General features: G+C 41.6%; 2 protein-coding genes across 8 annotated transcripts in view; one reads left to right on the top strand and one right to left on the bottom strand.

Annotated features, from left to right (window-relative positions):
- On the bottom strand, positions 1–6,428 carry GCM2 (glial cells missing transcription factor 2). 2 transcript variants are annotated; one of them, XM_015854611.2, is made up of 5 exons: positions 6,332–6,428; positions 4,933–5,185; positions 4,505–4,617; positions 2,973–3,098; positions 1–2,785 (listed from the first exon to the last, which is right to left on the bottom strand). In XM_015854611.2, the coding sequence occupies exons 1-5, from the start codon at positions 6,371–6,373 to the stop codon at positions 1,904–1,906; spliced, it is 1,416 nt and encodes a 471-aa protein (XP_015710097.1). In that variant the 5' UTR covers positions 6,374–6,428; the 3' UTR covers positions 1–1,903. The 2 variants fall into 2 exon arrangements, with proteins under 2 accessions (XP_015710097.1, XP_015710096.1); XM_015854610.2 differs by lacking the exon at positions 6,332–6,428 and adding an exon at positions 5,627–5,794.
- The window catches only part of SYCP2L (synaptonemal complex protein 2 like), a 22,418-nt gene continuing 10,865 nt past the window's right edge, over positions 6,085–17,637 (top strand). Inside the window, exons 1-19 of one of the 6 annotated variants that reach the window (XR_001553273.2) lie at positions 6,085–6,362; positions 7,254–7,318; positions 7,586–7,723; positions 7,826–7,945; positions 9,096–9,200; positions 10,172–10,196; positions 10,675–10,760; positions 10,877–10,965; positions 11,173–11,207; positions 11,969–12,111; positions 12,523–12,575; positions 12,918–12,963; positions 13,738–13,830; positions 13,918–13,978; positions 14,765–14,913; positions 15,861–15,921; positions 16,705–16,823; positions 17,243–17,321; positions 17,488–17,533. Coding sequence is in view for 5 of the 6 variants with exons in the window: in XM_015854599.2 (XP_015710085.1) it covers positions 6,302–6,362; positions 7,254–7,318; positions 7,586–7,723; positions 7,826–7,945; positions 9,096–9,200; positions 10,172–10,196; positions 10,675–10,760; positions 10,877–10,965; positions 11,173–11,207; positions 11,969–12,111; positions 12,523–12,575; positions 12,918–12,963; positions 13,738–13,830; positions 13,918–13,978; positions 14,765–14,913; positions 15,861–15,921; positions 16,705–16,823; positions 17,243–17,321; positions 17,488–17,533 (1,574 nt within the window). In the remaining variant the exon portion in view is untranslated. The other 5 variants (XM_015854599.2, XM_015854600.2, XM_015854602.2 and 2 more) reach the window with 5 other exon arrangements.

Consider the following 17,637-nt stretch of genomic DNA (forward strand, 5'->3'; position numbering starts at 1 on the left):
TAATCTTCAGAGAGTTTTTATTTGTTTGAGGGCCACAGGTGATACAGTGAGCTAATTGCTACCACATCTTTGTGCTGTGCTTTAACAGCTGTTGTGTTTATCAGACATAAGTCTACCCCCAAAAGTAGCATTTTGACAGTTTTCTACTTTTACTCAGCAAGTACAAAGTCCTGCTTAAAAGACTGCGTTTTGAGAGCATAGCATAACAATTTAAGCATACAGATACAGCAACAAGCTTTATACCAGTATATTAACAGCACAGAACCCCCACAGCTTGTCCTGGCATTTTTAGCATATCTGAAGGTAGAGTCACAGTCATCTGATTTGTCTAAAGCCAATGCAAAATGGGATATCTTATATCTTTAGAACTCTTTGACTTTGGGATCTTCTATGAACCGCTTTCCAGTCATTTTACTTGACCTTAACCCATCTTCCCATCTATACTTCCATTTTTTTTCCTAATGTTAGGAAGCTTTATCTTAAATTTAAACAAGAGCCTCATGAGGCAGACAGCAAATACGCTGGAGGTTCGTGTAAGCTTGATGTAGATGAATTCATTCACTCTTGATAATTCATTCAGTCTCTTGATAAATTCCAGCTTTGAGTGGCTTGAGCTTTTAAAATGCTGATCGGTGTTGCTGAATGTTGTTCATTAATTGGCTGTGCAACTCCATTTCAAGTATCAGATTGTGTGCATTGTTCTCATAAAAAAAATACAAAGTTAAAAAAGCAGTACACCAAATATAATGACATAAACCCAAGTGTTTGCACACCATATCATAGAAGTAAGGTTTCGTTATTAACCTGATGACAGCACTGCAAGATTCTGCACATTGAAGCCAACTAGTGAACCATTTGTGTTAGATTACATGTTGTTTTGTGTTTAAATGCATGTTTATTAGAAGCATACAGGAGCATGCTCTTACTCAAACAGCAAAAATATACAAAAACATGTTCAAAAATATTTGAGTGCCTAAAAAGTTAAAATAATTGGTAACTAGTAATTAATGCTGTCACCTCAACCAAATCCCTGCCTACATAGCTCTCTTGCTAGGCATACTGGTTTTGTTTCATTAAACAGTACTAGACTTCCAAACTATGTAAATTGAAACCAGCAGTGCTGTCTTCTTCTGGACCTACTGGAGAAGGGTTTCATTAACTGGAGAAGTGCAAGTTCCCAAGTTTCTTTGTTTATCTCAGGATCTCAGAAAATTTTGGCTTTGAACCTCTTGCTTGGTTGCTTTATTCCTAGGAGAACAACACTGTTGGGGGACGCTAGGAACTGATAGTAAATATCCCTTGCAGGAGAGAGAAAGACCTAACAATGAGGCAGGGAAAAGAGGAGTAGTAATCAACAAAGTTTGTTTGCACTGAGACCTGCTGCTTCTAAACAAAAATGTGGCTTCCATGCAGGTTTATCATTTCTCTAGCCCACTAGTTTTTGTATTCATTATATAGATCACGGCAGGTGGATGGATCATTCAGGTTAATTATCCTGCAGCTTGTCTCACTGTCATTTCTTTCCACTGGCTGTAATCTATAGCCACTTCTATTTCCTTTTTCAACTACCTGGGGTGTGTTTTCCTTTCCAAGTTGGAGCACACTCTCCAGCTACTGGCAGTAACAGTGGCTGTAAGCAGATCACAGTTTCCATTCCAAGAGGCCGCTTACTTCCCAAAGTGCTTTGTCTCCACATCACCATCTCTCAGTCATGTCTGGACCTTTCCTACTCTTTTAGAGGTACATATATTGATTTTTCTGGGGGGGGAAATATGCTTTATTCAGCTCCAGAAAGCAACTACACATTGCTTTCTCACTCTTCCTCAAATCTCAAACAACATACCATTAGTGCAACCATTAATTTCCCAGTTGACCATCCCAATAGAATGTAGGTAACATTTAGTCAATATTCAGCACTCTCAAACCTTAAGGCTTGTCCTTCATGATCAGCATAGCTGTTCCCCATTGGTAACCCAAACCGATAGGCTTCCATGCTCTCAACTGGTTCGGACTTTGTGGTGACTGGGTCATGCTGGTAGAGCAATGCTGACTTGATCATTCCAAAGTCTTCCTGAATCTTCATCCCTGAATAGATAGTGCCTGAGACATTTTCAGCCACATGTGTATAGCTCTGAAGGTTTTTCATGTCACAGAGGTTGTCGGTGTATTTCAGCATGGATGGCTTGTAGGCCTGGTAGGACACCTTTGTGGTGGTTGTGATGACAGTCTGTAGCGGTGGGGCCATGGGAGAAGGACTGGGGCCGTATTTGCCAGTGTACTCACCACCATAATAAGGGTGGTTAGTGCTTGTTTGCACCTGACCACAGTCGCTCCTGTCACCACTGCCAGCTTTTCCCCAGATTGGTTTCAGTCCATAATGCCTACCAGTATGGTCAAAGCTCTTGTCAATGCTAGTCAAGGAATTGTAGTGAGATCCATTCAAACTGATAGGGTCAGCATCGAGAGGAGGATTTGCTGGATCTTTAAAACATGTTGGGTAAGGGCTGGAGCTAATGAAGGGAGGAACTCCAAACTCGTAACTACATGGCCTGGGCATGTAGATCCTAGGATTAGGGTACTTCTGGTATGGCAACAGCTGGTCCTCTTGGAAGCTGGCCGAGTCATAAGACATCTTGTAGAGGTCAGTATTTTGCGGCAAAGGGTAAGACTGAGCTGGAATTGAAAAACTGGTGTCTGTGATGATGCTGACTCTTTCTGGCACATCTATGGAGGGCAGATTTTGCATGTTACTGACATAGCCACTGCTATCATGGTATCTTCCAGCCTGGAAAGGACAAGAGCTTTAAGATTCAAGAGCGGATATTGCCTACAACGCACATCCTGACACTTGCACTACTGATCATTCCAGTCCCAAATGAATGAATGTAGCGTGGTATAAAACCTCGTGTTGCCCTGGGCTTCAGAGTATGTACTTCTGGCAACTTTTTAACTGACTCAAAACCTTGACCTACCTCTGAGTTCAGAAGCCTCTTTTTCTGGGAATTCTGAGAAGACAACATTTGCTTCTTAATTGCACTTCGTCTTGCCTCTGCCTCCAATTTACTCTCTGGTCTAGGGTGGTCATGGACTCCTTTGGCCTAAATAAGGATAATCAAAGAATGATATGTGAACTTGGAGCAGGTCAGAGAATAAAATCCACTAATAAAATGAGAGGTATCCATGACATAACTGACAGCCTTGCACAAGAGAGCTCAGAAGAGAAACTAAAGAACAAGGAAGAATTAAATTTAAAAATAAATTAGTAGAACTCAGTTGTGACTTGCAGGTAGAGAAAAGGAAGAACTGAGGGAGGAGAAGCCAGTGGTTACTGTAAAGCTGTGAAACAGAATGATGAAGGAACAAAAGCTACCCATGTCTAGGGCATTCAGAAGTAGCTGATCAGAACCAAAGGGGTGGTGGTGGGAAAGTATTATAGATTGAGTTTAATTGGTTTTCTGTGCTCTGTTCTGCTTGATAACATCCACCACTAACATGAAAACAATAGGCGTTAAAGAGGTTTCTCTCTACTTTAAAACAATGACCACCTTCTTGAAGGAGACTGAGAATCACACCCACAAAAGCCATCGACAGATGGTTTGCTACTGAAACATCAGACCTATGTATCCAAAGCTACATTCACATATGATAAAATGGTGTGTGCCGTGTGCAGTTACCTATTGCACTGTTCTAAGTGGGCCTTCATGTAGTCCCCGGTAAAACTAGGAAACTTAAACTGCTTTTAAAATGCCATTTAGAAATTAACTTCTAACTGAGAAAGCGTCAGCAATTTTGATAAAGATCTTTTCAGTCTTTGCATTTGTACAACAGCATATCTCATTAACAGGAACGATAAATAACAGGTGAGAATTTGGAAATGTCATCAGTTTGCTTCCATTTACTGGCTGGAAGAACAGAGTTCACCAGAGTCTGGGTCAGAGCAAAAAAAACAACAACACATTCAGTAGAAGAATGTCATCCCAAAATAGAAGCTTTTTCTGAGGTTTCTGTCCTCGTGTGGCTTTAAAAACAAAAGCAAGACATCAATATGAAGTTTCAAAACAATTTTCTAAATATTGGTAGGTTTTTTCCAGCAAGTTTTAAAATATTTTAAAAAATTTTATTTTCCACATGAAGCAAAATATTTATATTTGATCTTGAGCAATTTCAGTGAGACTTTTGTCATTTTTTAATCTTAGTAGAAAATAAATCCCAAGTCCTTGGTGAGGTTGTCATCGGACGTGTGCCAAGGTGTAGAACAAATCCTTCATTCCCATTTGCGTAATGTAATCAAAAGAAATTTAGACATTTATAATGATGGGATAGCAAAGATGGAATATGTTAGCACTCAAATACAGCTTTTTAAAAATACAGCCAAGCATTTCTGTTTTATTTGTTGTGGCCACGTTTATAATACAGAAGAATCCAGGCACAGACCAGAACTCTACTATGCTCATCCTGTCCATGCACTTATATGTATATATAATATGAAATGTGTGCTTTTTACCTGGAAAAATATTGCTTTGCCATCAAGCCTCCAGAAGTTGGTGACAGGATAGCCACTGTGCCCGCGGCAAGGGATGAGCTGGAGGGCTGCATTGCAGTTTGGACAGGCTTTCTCTGCAAGTAAATATGGAGAAAACACTGGTTTGGAGGGAAGGCAGAGTGCAGAGTAACAAGCATAACTGAACGGTAAAGACTAGAGCTGTATACTTAATAAAAGCTAGTGACTGAGAGCATCGTAGGCCCATTTGTTCTCAGTTATTTACAGGCAAACACTGACAAAATTTGGAACTAAATACATCCCCCGCACTCTTCACAATGAATGCAAATATGTGCAATTCTTGCAAAGCAAACTTTCAAGAAGGCAAGGCTGATCTCTGTTCAAAAATCAGGCCTAGCTGAGGGAATTAGGTCCCCTCTGTCTCCCCTCACTTTGCTGCTTCTGCCGCGCCTTGTCGCAGATGGCGGGCCGCAGCTGCAGCCTGGCACCGCTGGGCAAGGCACAGCTCCCCGCGCACACCACCACGCCAAGGCAGGACTTCTTCAGGATCTGGCAGTTGTGGTTGTTGGTGTTGCGCATGGCCCAGCCGCTCAGGTGCCTTTGGGCATTCTTCTCCTCGCTGGAGTAGATGAGGCGCACATAGCCGTCTGGCCACTCTTGGAAGGCATCGAAATGCTCGGGTTCCTATGACAGGGGAGAGTAAAAGGGCATGAGCAGGAGGGGAGACTTAGTGGTGGCTGAGCTCTGCTCTCTGGTGATAGTGACAGGACCCAAGAAAAAAAGCACAGAGCTGCATCAAGAGAGGGCCAGGTTTAGGGTTAGGAAAAGGTTCTCCACCAGAGAGAGAACCAGGTGGAGTCACCATCCCTAGAGGTGCTCAAGAGCTGTGTGGATGTGGCAGTGAGGGACATGGGTTAGTGGGCATCATAAGGATGGGTTGGCAGTTAGACTAGATGAGCTTAGTGGGTTTTCCAACCTTAATGATTCTATGATGACCAGTAATAAGGTGGTCTCTTGTCACCAACACCCCTACAACAGTGAGGTTTGTCCAGCTGCTGCACACTGCCTCGTTACTAGCACTCCCTGGCTGCCCACCACAGGTGTGCTCATTGTGGGGCTGTGTACCTGAAGACTGAAAGCTTCAAGTTTGTAGTTGGGCAATAGCTGCTTGAAGTGCATCTGTAGCAAGCTGAACAAGGAAGGAAAAGAAGAAACAAAACCAAATCCCCATAAGAAAACCACAACCAATTACTGAAAACATATATGTTCCACTGTGTGAGTAGCGGCTCAGAGAAAGAACATTTTTATTTGGGATGTCACTGGCTTTCTGACATTCCTTATCAAAATGGAGTTGCCATAAAAATTAAGCAATACCTAATACTTTTAAACTGCAAATACAGCGTAATTAACAATTTCTTGCAACGTTCCTTTAATGCACATATACAGCACGTGTGATTGATCCCAGTGAATCCAGGTGTTTGCAGAATTACCCCTTCTGTAATCGTATGGTATGTGTAGAATTAAACACATGATGAAACATACATGGATTGAAAACATATTAGGAACTTACAGAGGGGGGAAAAAAAGGATCTGAATACTCATTTCCAAACACGCTCAGTCAGACATGGGCAAACAGGTACAATACCTAGATGGCTTGGATGATATCAGCAGAAAACAGTCAAGCTAAGATTCTTTGGACACGCTTTTAACAGGGGAAAGAGGGAAGGAAGGTCGTTTCAGGAGCTCACACACACAGCTGGAGAAGACTGTGCATCAAACCACTATATCCCACCCGCAGCCATGCCCCCAACCCTCCCCTCCTCCCAGTACCTGCGGCAGCTTGGGATCGTTGATATCCCAGGTGAGCTTCATGCTGGGGGCAGCGGCGGGCGGCTGCTCACGCTTTTATCGCTTCGGGGCGGCCCGCACCTCCTGCCCGGCCCCCGGGGGCGGCCCTGGGGGTGTTGGGGAGAGGGGGACTCCCTTCTGGGCATCGAGGGAGGTCCGCAGCACCCCGATTATCATCAGAGAGGCGCGGGGCTGCTTGGAGCAGCCTTGGGGGCTGGTTTTGCTGCGGGTTGGAAACTCTCCCTCCGAGAGAGCCATCGTGGTAATCAGAGGGTTGCAGTTTATTGGGAAGTTGCACACACTGGCTTTTTAGGGGTGAAAAACAGTCGATGAGCCTTTTGTTTAAATAAAAATATATAAGGGGGGTGGGGGGAAAATTGTTTTCAGTTCTCAGAAACGGAAAGGTAAAATAAAAACGCGTGTGATGCTCCGGAGACGTTGGGTGCTTCGTCCTCCCGTAACGCTTTAAATGATCCCACCTGGCCAGGGGCTTTTCTCGTTCTCTATTCTCCCCTGGGAAAGGCGTTCCATTTCCCTCCTTGTAGCGAAATAAAGCCGGCCTGACAGCCACGCAGAGACGGGATGTAGGTACGGTTTGAGTGAGCGGTGGCTGCGAGCGAGGAGGATTTTAGTTTCGAGGCTGGGGACGGGTCAGCCCTACAGGAGCGCCGGGATACGGAGCACTGCGGAGCGCCGACGGTCGTTCCCCTCGGGCGGTAGGTGGGGAGCACAGCCCGGACTGGGACTCCGTAGGTCTCTTCCCACCCCCCAAAGAAGCTGAAATTTAGTTTAGGAGTTAAAATGAGCCTTGGGGGAAGGAGAGGGGAGCTGAAAGTTTGTGGGGTTTTGACCAGAAAAGCTTTTTATTTTTCTTAATTGTTGGTGCTTCCTTTTATTTTTAAAGAAAGGAAGACAACGAAGAACGGAGTAGAGATAAGCAGTAACATGGCAGCCCACGCAGAGGACTATGTAAGGAGCTTTTAAATGCATCTTTAGGTTTATTTTACAAATACCTACCTGTGTATTCTTAAAGGTGTGTACTTGCATGAATGCAGCAGTGCTCAGAGCTGTCAGTAATTTAATGGAAGCGGAGACTTAAGTTAATATAGCAAAAGCCTTCAATTCTCCAACTTTATAAATGGCATTGTGAGTGTTTTCTCCTAATCAGTCCCGCAGTACTTCAAGTGCTTGCCTGTGTTAAATCTCTGCTCTGTTTTATTTCCCCTGTCTCTGCAGCTTGAATCTCTGCTAATTGATGCCTTTAAGGGAAAGGGGTACCAGAAGATAAGTGACCTGCTGCAAGAGACAGAAACAGACACGCTGCAGAAGTACAGCAACTCTCTCCTTAGCCAGCTCGACAAAGCGCTGAGAAGGGTGAGTATCACAGCCTGTTTACCAGAGCTGATCTTAACCACCCTATAATGCTGCCTCTGTTACCCATGGACTGGAATGATGTGGCTCCCTGTCTTTTCATAGGAGCTGGACAGGAATGATTTCCACAATGTGTCCCTGCTGCTGAAGTGTATGCAGCTCTACTTCAAGAGTGATCTCCAACAAGGGACCAGCTTGTTTGTTGAGCAAGGACTCATAGAAAAGATGAGTATAATCCCCTAAGCAAGTTACTAATGTGATATAGAGTTGCTTATATCAGGGGAAAGAATTTGTTGTGAGAGCTAGAATGTGGCTTATATGGTTCTGCCAAAAGTATATATATATAATATATATTTTTTCCAGGTATATTTCATGAGTTGAGTGAGGAAAATCTTTTACCTTCCTGATATTGTTTTCAGTGCATAAAACTAATATTATGGTTGTACCTATCACATAGTTTAACAGGACCGTGATTTCTTTTTTTAAGCGAACAGTGGAGGGAGGACAGGAGTTGATGAATTTCAATTGTGAAATAATAAAAATACAATAAATAGTAGAAATATAATACTTAATATCATATGCGTTATGTAATATAATAGAATAAATCTGTGAAATAATAGAAATATTCCAATTAAATTTCAAGTGCTGCTGCAAAATACTATGTTAGTAATAGAACTGATGAGCAACGTTGTGCTTTTATAACTTTAAAAGCTGGATGTGCTCCTTAAGCAGGTCTGCTTTTCCATTTAGTGCAGCAGCTGCATTTAATTTGTAACTGTGTTTTCTCTAATCAGCACAGTGCTGCTTTCAGCTGGCATCAGTTGTAGCAGAAGGCACCTGTGTCTGAGATGAATGATGCCAGGCTCTGATGGGCTGTGTCCATGAGTCTTCAGACCAACTCACTGCACCAGTGCTTTGTAATGATGCTTTTTAGGGACGTGGTTGCTCAAAATTACTTTCTAGAGAGAGTGTTAACCAATTCTTGCTAGTTTGACCTCTGTACCTCTAGTGTTGCATAGATTTGTTGCTACTCCTAGGTGTGTGATGCTGTTCAGTGTCTTGACTAGCATGTATTCATAACATACAAAAGCAAGAGCTTGGGAAATTTCCTATGTGTTGTTTTACTTCCAGAGCATCTGGAACAGGTAATTTTGTAGCAGCTGTGATGCTGTAGAGCAGCATGATGAGGGGGTCTCAGGCACCAAGGGCAGGTGCGTTGCAACGAGAAAGGAGGGAAATATGGTGAAGCGGTACACAGTACACGGCTGCAGGAGTTGAGAACAGTTCTGTGTACACAAGCATTTCTGCAGATACATGTAACCTAGGGTTTACTAGCTTGTTTCGTGAGGCTTTAACTGATTCTTTTAATTTTTACATGGTATCTTGGTTTGAAAGAGCGAGAACATTTGTGATCCTCATTGACCCAACTGAAAACAGTTTTTTGATGGTACTTCTGGAAGACTTCTTTGACTTTGCCCTGGTATGTACATGTAGTAAAGAGTGTAGGCTGTCTTTATTGTGTAAGACAGATCTTATTCACAAATAGTTTTCTATCAGGTGCAAATGCTTTTGCTGAGGTGGTTCTGGCTGTTTGTCCCTGTGCTGTTTGAAACAAATGATTTACTTTATAAAGTCTGATCTGTCATTTAGTTTTTATTTACAGTATTGATAACTTTAAGCTTACTGCAGTGCTCACATTCCAATAAGGAAAATGCTCTAGATCTCACTGTCTGCACACACACTCTCGGGTATGTGTGTGTAAACTACTTGTGTGCATGCAGGCATCAGCCTAGCTGGATGTCTTTACTTACTAGAGCCATGTTCCTGGATGCAGTTTGATTCATTTATTTACTTATTTTAGAAGATGGTAAAATATATTTAAGCAAAATCAGGCCTTCTTGTTCCTCCTTGAAACTATACAAAAGGCTCTGTAGATAAATTACTTCTCAGTTTGATGCCTTTGTCTTTCTGGCCCATTTCTTCTATATGTTTTCACTGTGGAGGATGAGGTGATGGTTATGAGTGTTTCTTTATGTTATTGGTTTCGTTTTATTCTTAGTGTTTTCGGTTTTGTTTTTTTTCTTTTTTCCAAGGGACTCCAACACTCTTCAGATACTGCCTGCAGCAATACTTGTATTTGAAGAGTGTAAACATAAATAGTGGTGTTATGGAAGGGTGCCTATATGTACACCAGGATGTGCTGGGATGTGGGTTTTGCAAGAATCAGGGTGCTGCTGAATTCCATGGGCAAGTGGATGCCCTGCTCCTTCATGCCCTGTATGATGCAGGGTGCCCATATGTGGCAGTGCTCTAATGGATGTGGGTGCAACAATATTTTAGGCTATTTCAGCCCCTGGGAGGTGTGATAAGCACAAGCACTGAGGTACTTTGACTACTGCAGTTTTTGAGTTGCTGTATCTTAATGTACACTTCCCTTACTTTTTCCATTAGGCGATTTGCAGATGCAGTAATGAAGGTCAGTATTTATTTCTCCATTCCTGTATTTTCTGAATCTCAGCCTCAGGAGCACATTTCTTAATGCTGTTAGAACCTTGTCCTCTATCTCTACTTTCTTCTTCCTCCTCTTCCCTGTAACATATACGTTGAAAAGCTCCTCCCAGTTTCCTTTCTGTTTGTGTTTGTTAACACATACACCAGAGCACAAAACATTAATTTTTTATTTTTTAATATACTAAACATACTAGCTGTGGTATCTTGTTTAATTGGCCATCATCAAGTATTTCACTCATCAAGTGGTTCTGATGAAAGTATGCCAACCTACATGCCATCCCTTTGTAAACCAGCATGGTAACTGCCCCTCTGTTTAAAGCTGAATCCATAACTGGGATAGTTTTGCTTCTTTGAAGAACACCACAAACTGATGTTGTCTCACTTACCTTTTATGCAGATGTTATGCTCATTGCTAACTGTAGCCTTGCAAACTCTTTTCATAGGGAAGAAGCAGCTGGTGGACTCGTTTCTGCCTGAGCTAGGGCGTCTGGTGACAGAAACAAGCATTTGCTGTGCTCTGCGGCAGGAGGTAAGGCCCATGTTTTGAGAAGAAAACATTAGGTGAGTGTGTGTGACAAAATAAGTGTGAGAAAGATCTAACTGGCTTCTTTCTGTCCCTTTTCCATCCTCTGTTGGGGGAGAAAGGCTTTGAGGACTCTCAACTGTATACTTGACAGCATCCCACGTGAGGGCAGAAAGAAACTCCCGCTGTCGGAGGAGGTGTGTTTCCTTACGTAAGTATTTCTCCAGCAATCCCTGTTGCAGGGAAGGAGGCATTCAGTTGGGCTGCAGCACTCTCTGGCTGCATGGGGTACAGAAGTTACTGGGCTTCCTATTGTGTTTCATGCATGATCTTTTTCATAAAGTTTACACTTCTATTTAGTCTATTATTCTCACTTTAGTGTTTTATTTCTTCAACTTGTTGTGTCCTGTTCTTTCAGGAAGGATCTTGCAAAAACAATGCTGGAGGCTGGTGGTAAGAAGTACTTAGAGGTTATTCCTATGAAGCAAGAGTCCTCTGCCTTCATTTGCTTATTTAATGCAGATGAATTATGATTTAAATTATTTCCTCATAGGAGTTAATTTTAGGGGAGAAAAATCAGGTAGTAATTTAAGGACGTCTTCGTAAAAAATGATGAGATATGACAATGAATTCTGTTTTTTCTAACTAGTATTAGTGGTTATTATTAACTAATAGGAAAAGCTAAAGTGATGTATGTAGAAATGTAATGATGAAAGTAATTGCGACGTGTGCTTGCAGTTATTTTTAAGCAAAACAAAAAAAGCCAACCCAACACACCCGAACTTTAAGCTCAGATCTTTGGTGTGAACAAACCATTGTTATAGGAGTTTTATTACCTCTCAGGTCAAATCGTTTTAGTTTTCTCCTAGTCACAACACTTGTGGGGCAATGACTGAGTCACACTACACATACCATGACTGGAGTGTGGTGGCAGTAACGGTTTGCTCTCATCCTTTCCCTGGTATGCAAGGACATCACCCAGTGTGGCTGTGTGCAGTAGCTACTGGCATCCTTTGCCACCTGAGCGGGGAGGGTGCCGACAACTCACAAGGGCTACTGTCCTTGGCTACTTGACATTGTTATTTGCCCTGGGTAAACCCAAACAGAGGAATCAATTTATAGAGTGTTAGTGTAGTAGCAGTAGTAGCAGTACTGTTCCTCTTGTGTTTCTGGAGGGGGAATATATTTATCCTGTGCTTATGTTTGCCATGTAGATTATGACCTTCAGGTTGCCCTTTCAGAAGCACTCTGTAGGCTAACAATAAAAAAATGGAGAGATGACCTTGTTAACCACTGGTTTGAAGATAAATATCTTGCTGAAGCTTTCAAAGAGATCAAGGATAAAGAATTTGAGACGGTGAGGGTTCTTATTTTGAAAACAACATATTTGACAAGACTGTATGGGGGCTGGTTTTGTTTGACTTCATGTCCTTGGAAGAAGTTCCCAGAGAACCGATTTTATAAATATGAAGTTACTTAGCTATTTGTGAAACGTGTTTCTTCTTAGCCTGACGAATACAAAAGAGAAGATCTCTTCTTTATGAAGTACTTACTTGTATGGCTTATGTTCAGATGCTGACTGGTTATGTGTTGGGTTGAACCCTCTGTAGCAACCTGAGTTTGTTGCTAGTGGCCTTTGGTGCCACACCAAAGAGTATAAAGCTTTTAACTGAAGTAGAGGCTATAGATCTACAATAACGTATCACCTTTCCCAAAGAAAACATAACCTGATTTATTATTTTCTTTTTTAATGTTATTTGTCTTGAAGGACTGCAGAAAATTTCTTAACCAGCTAAATGAAAGGCTTGGGGATAAAAGAAGGTAAGCTGTGAATCAGGAGAATAAACCTCAATCCATTTGAAAACTGTTGGGGAAAAGTTGTTAACTCGTGTTATGTTCCACAAAAGTGTTTTAGATCACAGGCATGAATTAAGTTGTTCTTAAGAAAAGGATTTTATTCATTCTAATAGTGGTTCTTTTGAAAGTCAAAATTAACGAGGTAACACTTTCTTTTTCCTCTAAGCTTCTCTGAACTTCTTGAAAGTTATCAATTTTCTGGTTTTAACAGTAGAATTTAGTAGCTGATCCTAATGACTTCAGGTTTCAGCTAGCTAGGTTTTGACTGATGTTGAATGTATTATATGATGTCTGCTGTTCTTCCAGAGTCTATTCACTTCCTTGCCTGTCTGCTTTTGCTGACGTGAACCAGGTAAGATATAGTAACACCGGGCTGCATTATCTACAGTGCTACTGCAGCTCAAATAGTTACTTTGTGCAGAGTATTCTTTAATGAAAAAATTAGATGAAGAAGCACTTAATTTTATGGAGTACAGCATGTAACTTTCCATTCTAGTTCAAGAGTTTTCTTGTTTGTCAACCAAGTCCTAGCTTACTGCTGCTGACTTTGCTTTTGCGTCAGCCAAATGACAGAGGCAATGCTTCTCTTCATGGTAATGACTGAAGAGAGATCTAAAATGCATCAGAAGAACTCTGATTCCTCTGGCAGGGCTCCTTCCAGACTGTGAAAAAACAATATCAGCTTGATGCCCATGTAGGAGAGGTCATAGTTGTGGTTATAAATTTTACAGATTGCTTTTTAAGCCTTCAAGTAATTTACATATTTGTGGCACTGTTCCTGACCAAAAACAAAACAAAGTCACTTTGTTGAATGCTGGTACTGTTGCTTTGGCTTATCTCGTGCTCAGAAATCCAGAAGGCTTCAGAGTCTTTACTTCATGCCAACACATGGGCATTTGCATGAGGTATTTCCTTTCACTTGGCTGATGTACAGCCCTGTTCTGACTTGTTGGGTATGACTAGATGAATTCTAGGCCTGCAACTTGCAGATTGACTCCAAGTTAACTTTCTGGGACGTATACACATGCAAATATATAGGGCAACTTTTTTCAAATTTCATTTTGTTGAAGAAAATTGAGAACGATATACCAGAGGAAATGGCAGTACTACTGCCGTGTTTTCCCAGGTGAAGAAGCCATCAGATGAGAAGCTGGACAAGTTCTGGATTGACTTCAACACTGGTAGTCACAGTGTGACTTTCTACATAGATAGTACCGAGGTAACCGTAAAGCCCTGGCAACTCTGATCTTGCCTAATACAACAGGTGGGTGTTCTATTGCTGATGTGTTGGTTTTGGTTCTCCAAGGGTGTTCTCTGGGACTCTGTAAGGCTGCAGAAAGAAGCAGTCAGCTGTTACAGTCTAAAGGGTAAGACTTGGCTGCTCACCATACCTTCTGTTTGTCCACAAGTCTGCAAGGCAAAGGGAGCCAACATAAAACGTCAGAACTATTTGGTGATGGTGATGTCTTTGCTTCTCTATGCTGAGTAATTTGATCACTTTGCACCAGCATTCCCTATACTGATTTGTGGCTTGTGCTTCTGTTGAAGACTGGGTTTTCAGTGTCCTTTCACACTGTTTAATTGACTGGTGTGAGTGAACACCTTCACTAGTCAATCAGGCTCTATAGAAATGCATTTCCTGAATGATGCCTGGGGAACAACTACACTGCTGTTAAAAGCAGAATCAAAACAGTGATCAAATGTGTGCCAGACAGGTGGAACTACCAGTGCTTCTCTGAGCCTCACCAGTCTACTGTGTGTAGGTGGCTCCTCCATGTTGTGTCCTGCAGTGGCAGTAGAGCCATGAGGAAGAAGGGTTTGCCCGTGTTGTGGATGTACTATACTTTCCACTTGGCATGAACTGCAAGACCATATTTGCAGTAAGGTTCTGCAGGTTGCTGAGGTGACTCAGGGAGCAGGTTGTTCCCTGCACCCAATCGGGGTGTATTGAGAAGGCTCATCTGTAGATATGAGGGTAGGGGATGCATAATCACCTGGAACCAGTGAGAAAGAAATGGATCGGCAATGTAACTGGAAATGCCATGGGCAAGGTGTGAAAGAAACTGCCTAAAAATAATAATAATAAAAAGTTCTTGGGACAATAGACTGAATGTCTTGGTCTAAAAGAGGTATGACTTTTCTTTTCCCTACAGAGGATGGTGGAGAAAAGATAGTCAGAATTTACATGAAGATACCTGTTACTCTTAACAAAACAGAAGCAACAAAAATCAAGTTACATTTCAGTGCTGAGTATGAAATCTTAAGTATACTTAAAAAAGTCCTTGGAGATGAAAAAATGATGGTAAGCTCTTGGTATTAGGTTTCTTTTTTTTTTTCTTTACTAAACTGTGTTTTCATAGTTTCATAGTTTCATAGTTTCGTGCGGGTTGGAAGGGACCTTAGAGATCATCGAGTCCAGCCCCCGGAATTCAAGCCTCTGTGTAGCAGAGCGGCACTTCTACCACTTGCGCCACAGGGGGGATTCGAACTCCGGGCCCAGTTTTATTGATATGCGCTTGGTGAAAACATCAAGTGGCTTTTTTCCTACCTGCTTGTTATGTATTATTCTTCCCCTTGAGATTTGTTTGGTTCTGAATATGGCTGTTCTTCTCTTTGGCCTGAAAGAGATAGTAGGTACTTCATAGGAAAAAAGTCTCTAGGGACTTTAATTTATGCTTTAGAAGCTGGAAGGGTTAAACTGTATTATTTATAAGTTGATTGATATGATCACTTCTGCTGAGTTTCTGAAGGAGGTAATAAAACCTGATGCACTTAATTACTTGAACTGAACTGTGAACAAGTTCTTACACTCAAAGTACTGCACAAGTTGAACTAACAGTGATGTGAGAAGCTGGTGAAAAGAGGCATGGCAAGACACAGACTGACTTTGCAGATACTACTTTTAATCTAAACAGTAGAAGCATTTTTATAAAAAATGCTCACTTTTATTATGAGATAATGGAAGAACACAGGAGGGTGTTTTTGTTATTTATCAGTTTGATAATTTTTAATATGTTTAATCTGCAGACTGTGGGATCTATGGAAAATATTATGTCAGAATAAATAGTCACAGTGAAGTGGCAGGGGATGAGATGTTTCCAAATGGTCGGCTTGACTGGCATCCAATGATTTGTTGCTGGTGATTAACAGATGTTACTTATGCTAACTGTATGCTAACAGTAGCTAACTGAATTTGATACAGGATTCTACTTTAAGGTCATTTCACGTAAGATTCCTTCATTCTAACAGACAAATGTGGGTGAAGAGGAGTCCATCCACACTGGGAAGCAAACCAGGCAGAATGAAGAAGGTGATCTCTTTTTTGTTGTTATTTTATTTTCTGGGAATCAAGTCATTAGATTTCAAGATGAGTATCTTTACTCACAGTCCACTACTTGCAGTTAGTCACATTTAAAACAAAACACAGAAGACAGGGAAACAACTCACTGGATATGTGCACTGGCAGCTACAGCGTGTTTCAGGTTTCTTCAGACAAATATCCAAAAGAGCTACTTCTAGCTGTAGGTATGGGACAGCAATTCTTTCACTAGTCCTTCCCTTTTCTCTCCATTTACAACCCAAAGTAAGCTGTAATGGAAGTCTTCCAGATGCTGAAGGGCACAGGTGAGGAAGCTCTTCTGTCAGTGTTAAACCTTGAAGCATGTACACAGGTAAAAGGTGGGCACTACTACTCAAAGCATTCAAGCAGTGCAAGGGGTAGAATGTAGTTTGTCTCTAGATAAACACCCTTTGTAGTGCCTTTTGGAGAATCGAACAATGAAACAGATGGTGGAAGATCTAGTCTGGTGCTTCAGTTGGATACAAGACGTTTGTGCATGTGTTGCAGAGCTAGGGGTTAAGGCACTAAACGTACATCTTCATACGTGATGAAAGGTGGGCTTAAGATGCTGATATGCTGAGCATTTCAATTCTTCTTTTGGTAATTTGGAGTTTTTTAATGTTTTACCAAGCATGATCTTGATGTTTGTCTAATAGTTGGTACTGTTACACTTTTACACATGTGCTTAAGAACAGGGAGGTGTATGTGTTTGAATATCATGAAGATATTCTCATCCAGACTGTTGTTTTGCAGTAACACCTCAGTCCAGTGATCTACAGAAGAGGAAAGATCCTGAAAACTCTGAAAATGTGGAACCCATACCAGGAAACTTGATTTCACAACACAAAGAGCAGTTAGTGGGCACTGTGGCAGTGAGTCTTGTGTCTCCTTTTTCTTTTCCTCCAGTTTTAACTACACCTGTGAAAAACTTTCTTTCCAAGAAACCTGGTTTGTTCTCAGACCTGACCTATTTTTAAACTTCACCTTTCTCATATTAATGGGAAGTCAGCCTAAATACTTGTCCCCAGATTTGAAATACTGTCAAAATGCTTAAAAAACAAAACAACAACAAAAAAACCCACAACTTCCTGCCTTACAGGGTGATGATGGAACAATCTGTGGTGCTCAATAGTATCATTCAAATATAACTCAAAGACTATCACTAGATGTGAATAGCAATGATGTTTTAGCTATTGCTGACACTGAAATTCTGGTCTTGTAAAACAAATAAGAAACCTCAGAAAACCCCACTTCTTTATTAAATGTCTGTTGATGGTTTCATGTCTCCAAGCAGAAAACACCTAACTCTGATGTCACCGTGATTGCAGTGAATCAGCAGTCTGGCCTGGATGAAGCTGACCAAGGCTCAGGTCAGGCATGGCTCCCTTCGGTTCCTTAAGCGTGACCCAGTTAAGAGTCACCTGGGTGACATGGTGAAGGTTCTGCTTTTGAGGACTTTCCAGTGAAAGCAGGCAGACAAAAACTTTTACTAAGTAGCTCCAGAGGGTGAAGCTGTAGTTTCCTTATCTTCTTCAGCAAACAAGCCCAGAACTCTATCTCCAAGGATGGATGTGAAGTCTAGGTAAGTGTCTTTCAAGTGAGAAGCTGAAAGGTATTGGCTTTTTTTTTTTAATTCCCTTGGGCTAAAGTGCATGTGATTATGAGGTTTGTTTCATCAGCTATGAA

Source organism: Coturnix japonica, chromosome 2, assembly GCF_001577835.2.
Source record: "Coturnix japonica isolate 7356 chromosome 2, Coturnix japonica 2.1, whole genome shotgun sequence".
Lineage (NCBI taxonomy): Eukaryota > Metazoa > Chordata > Aves > Galliformes > Phasianidae > Coturnix > Coturnix japonica.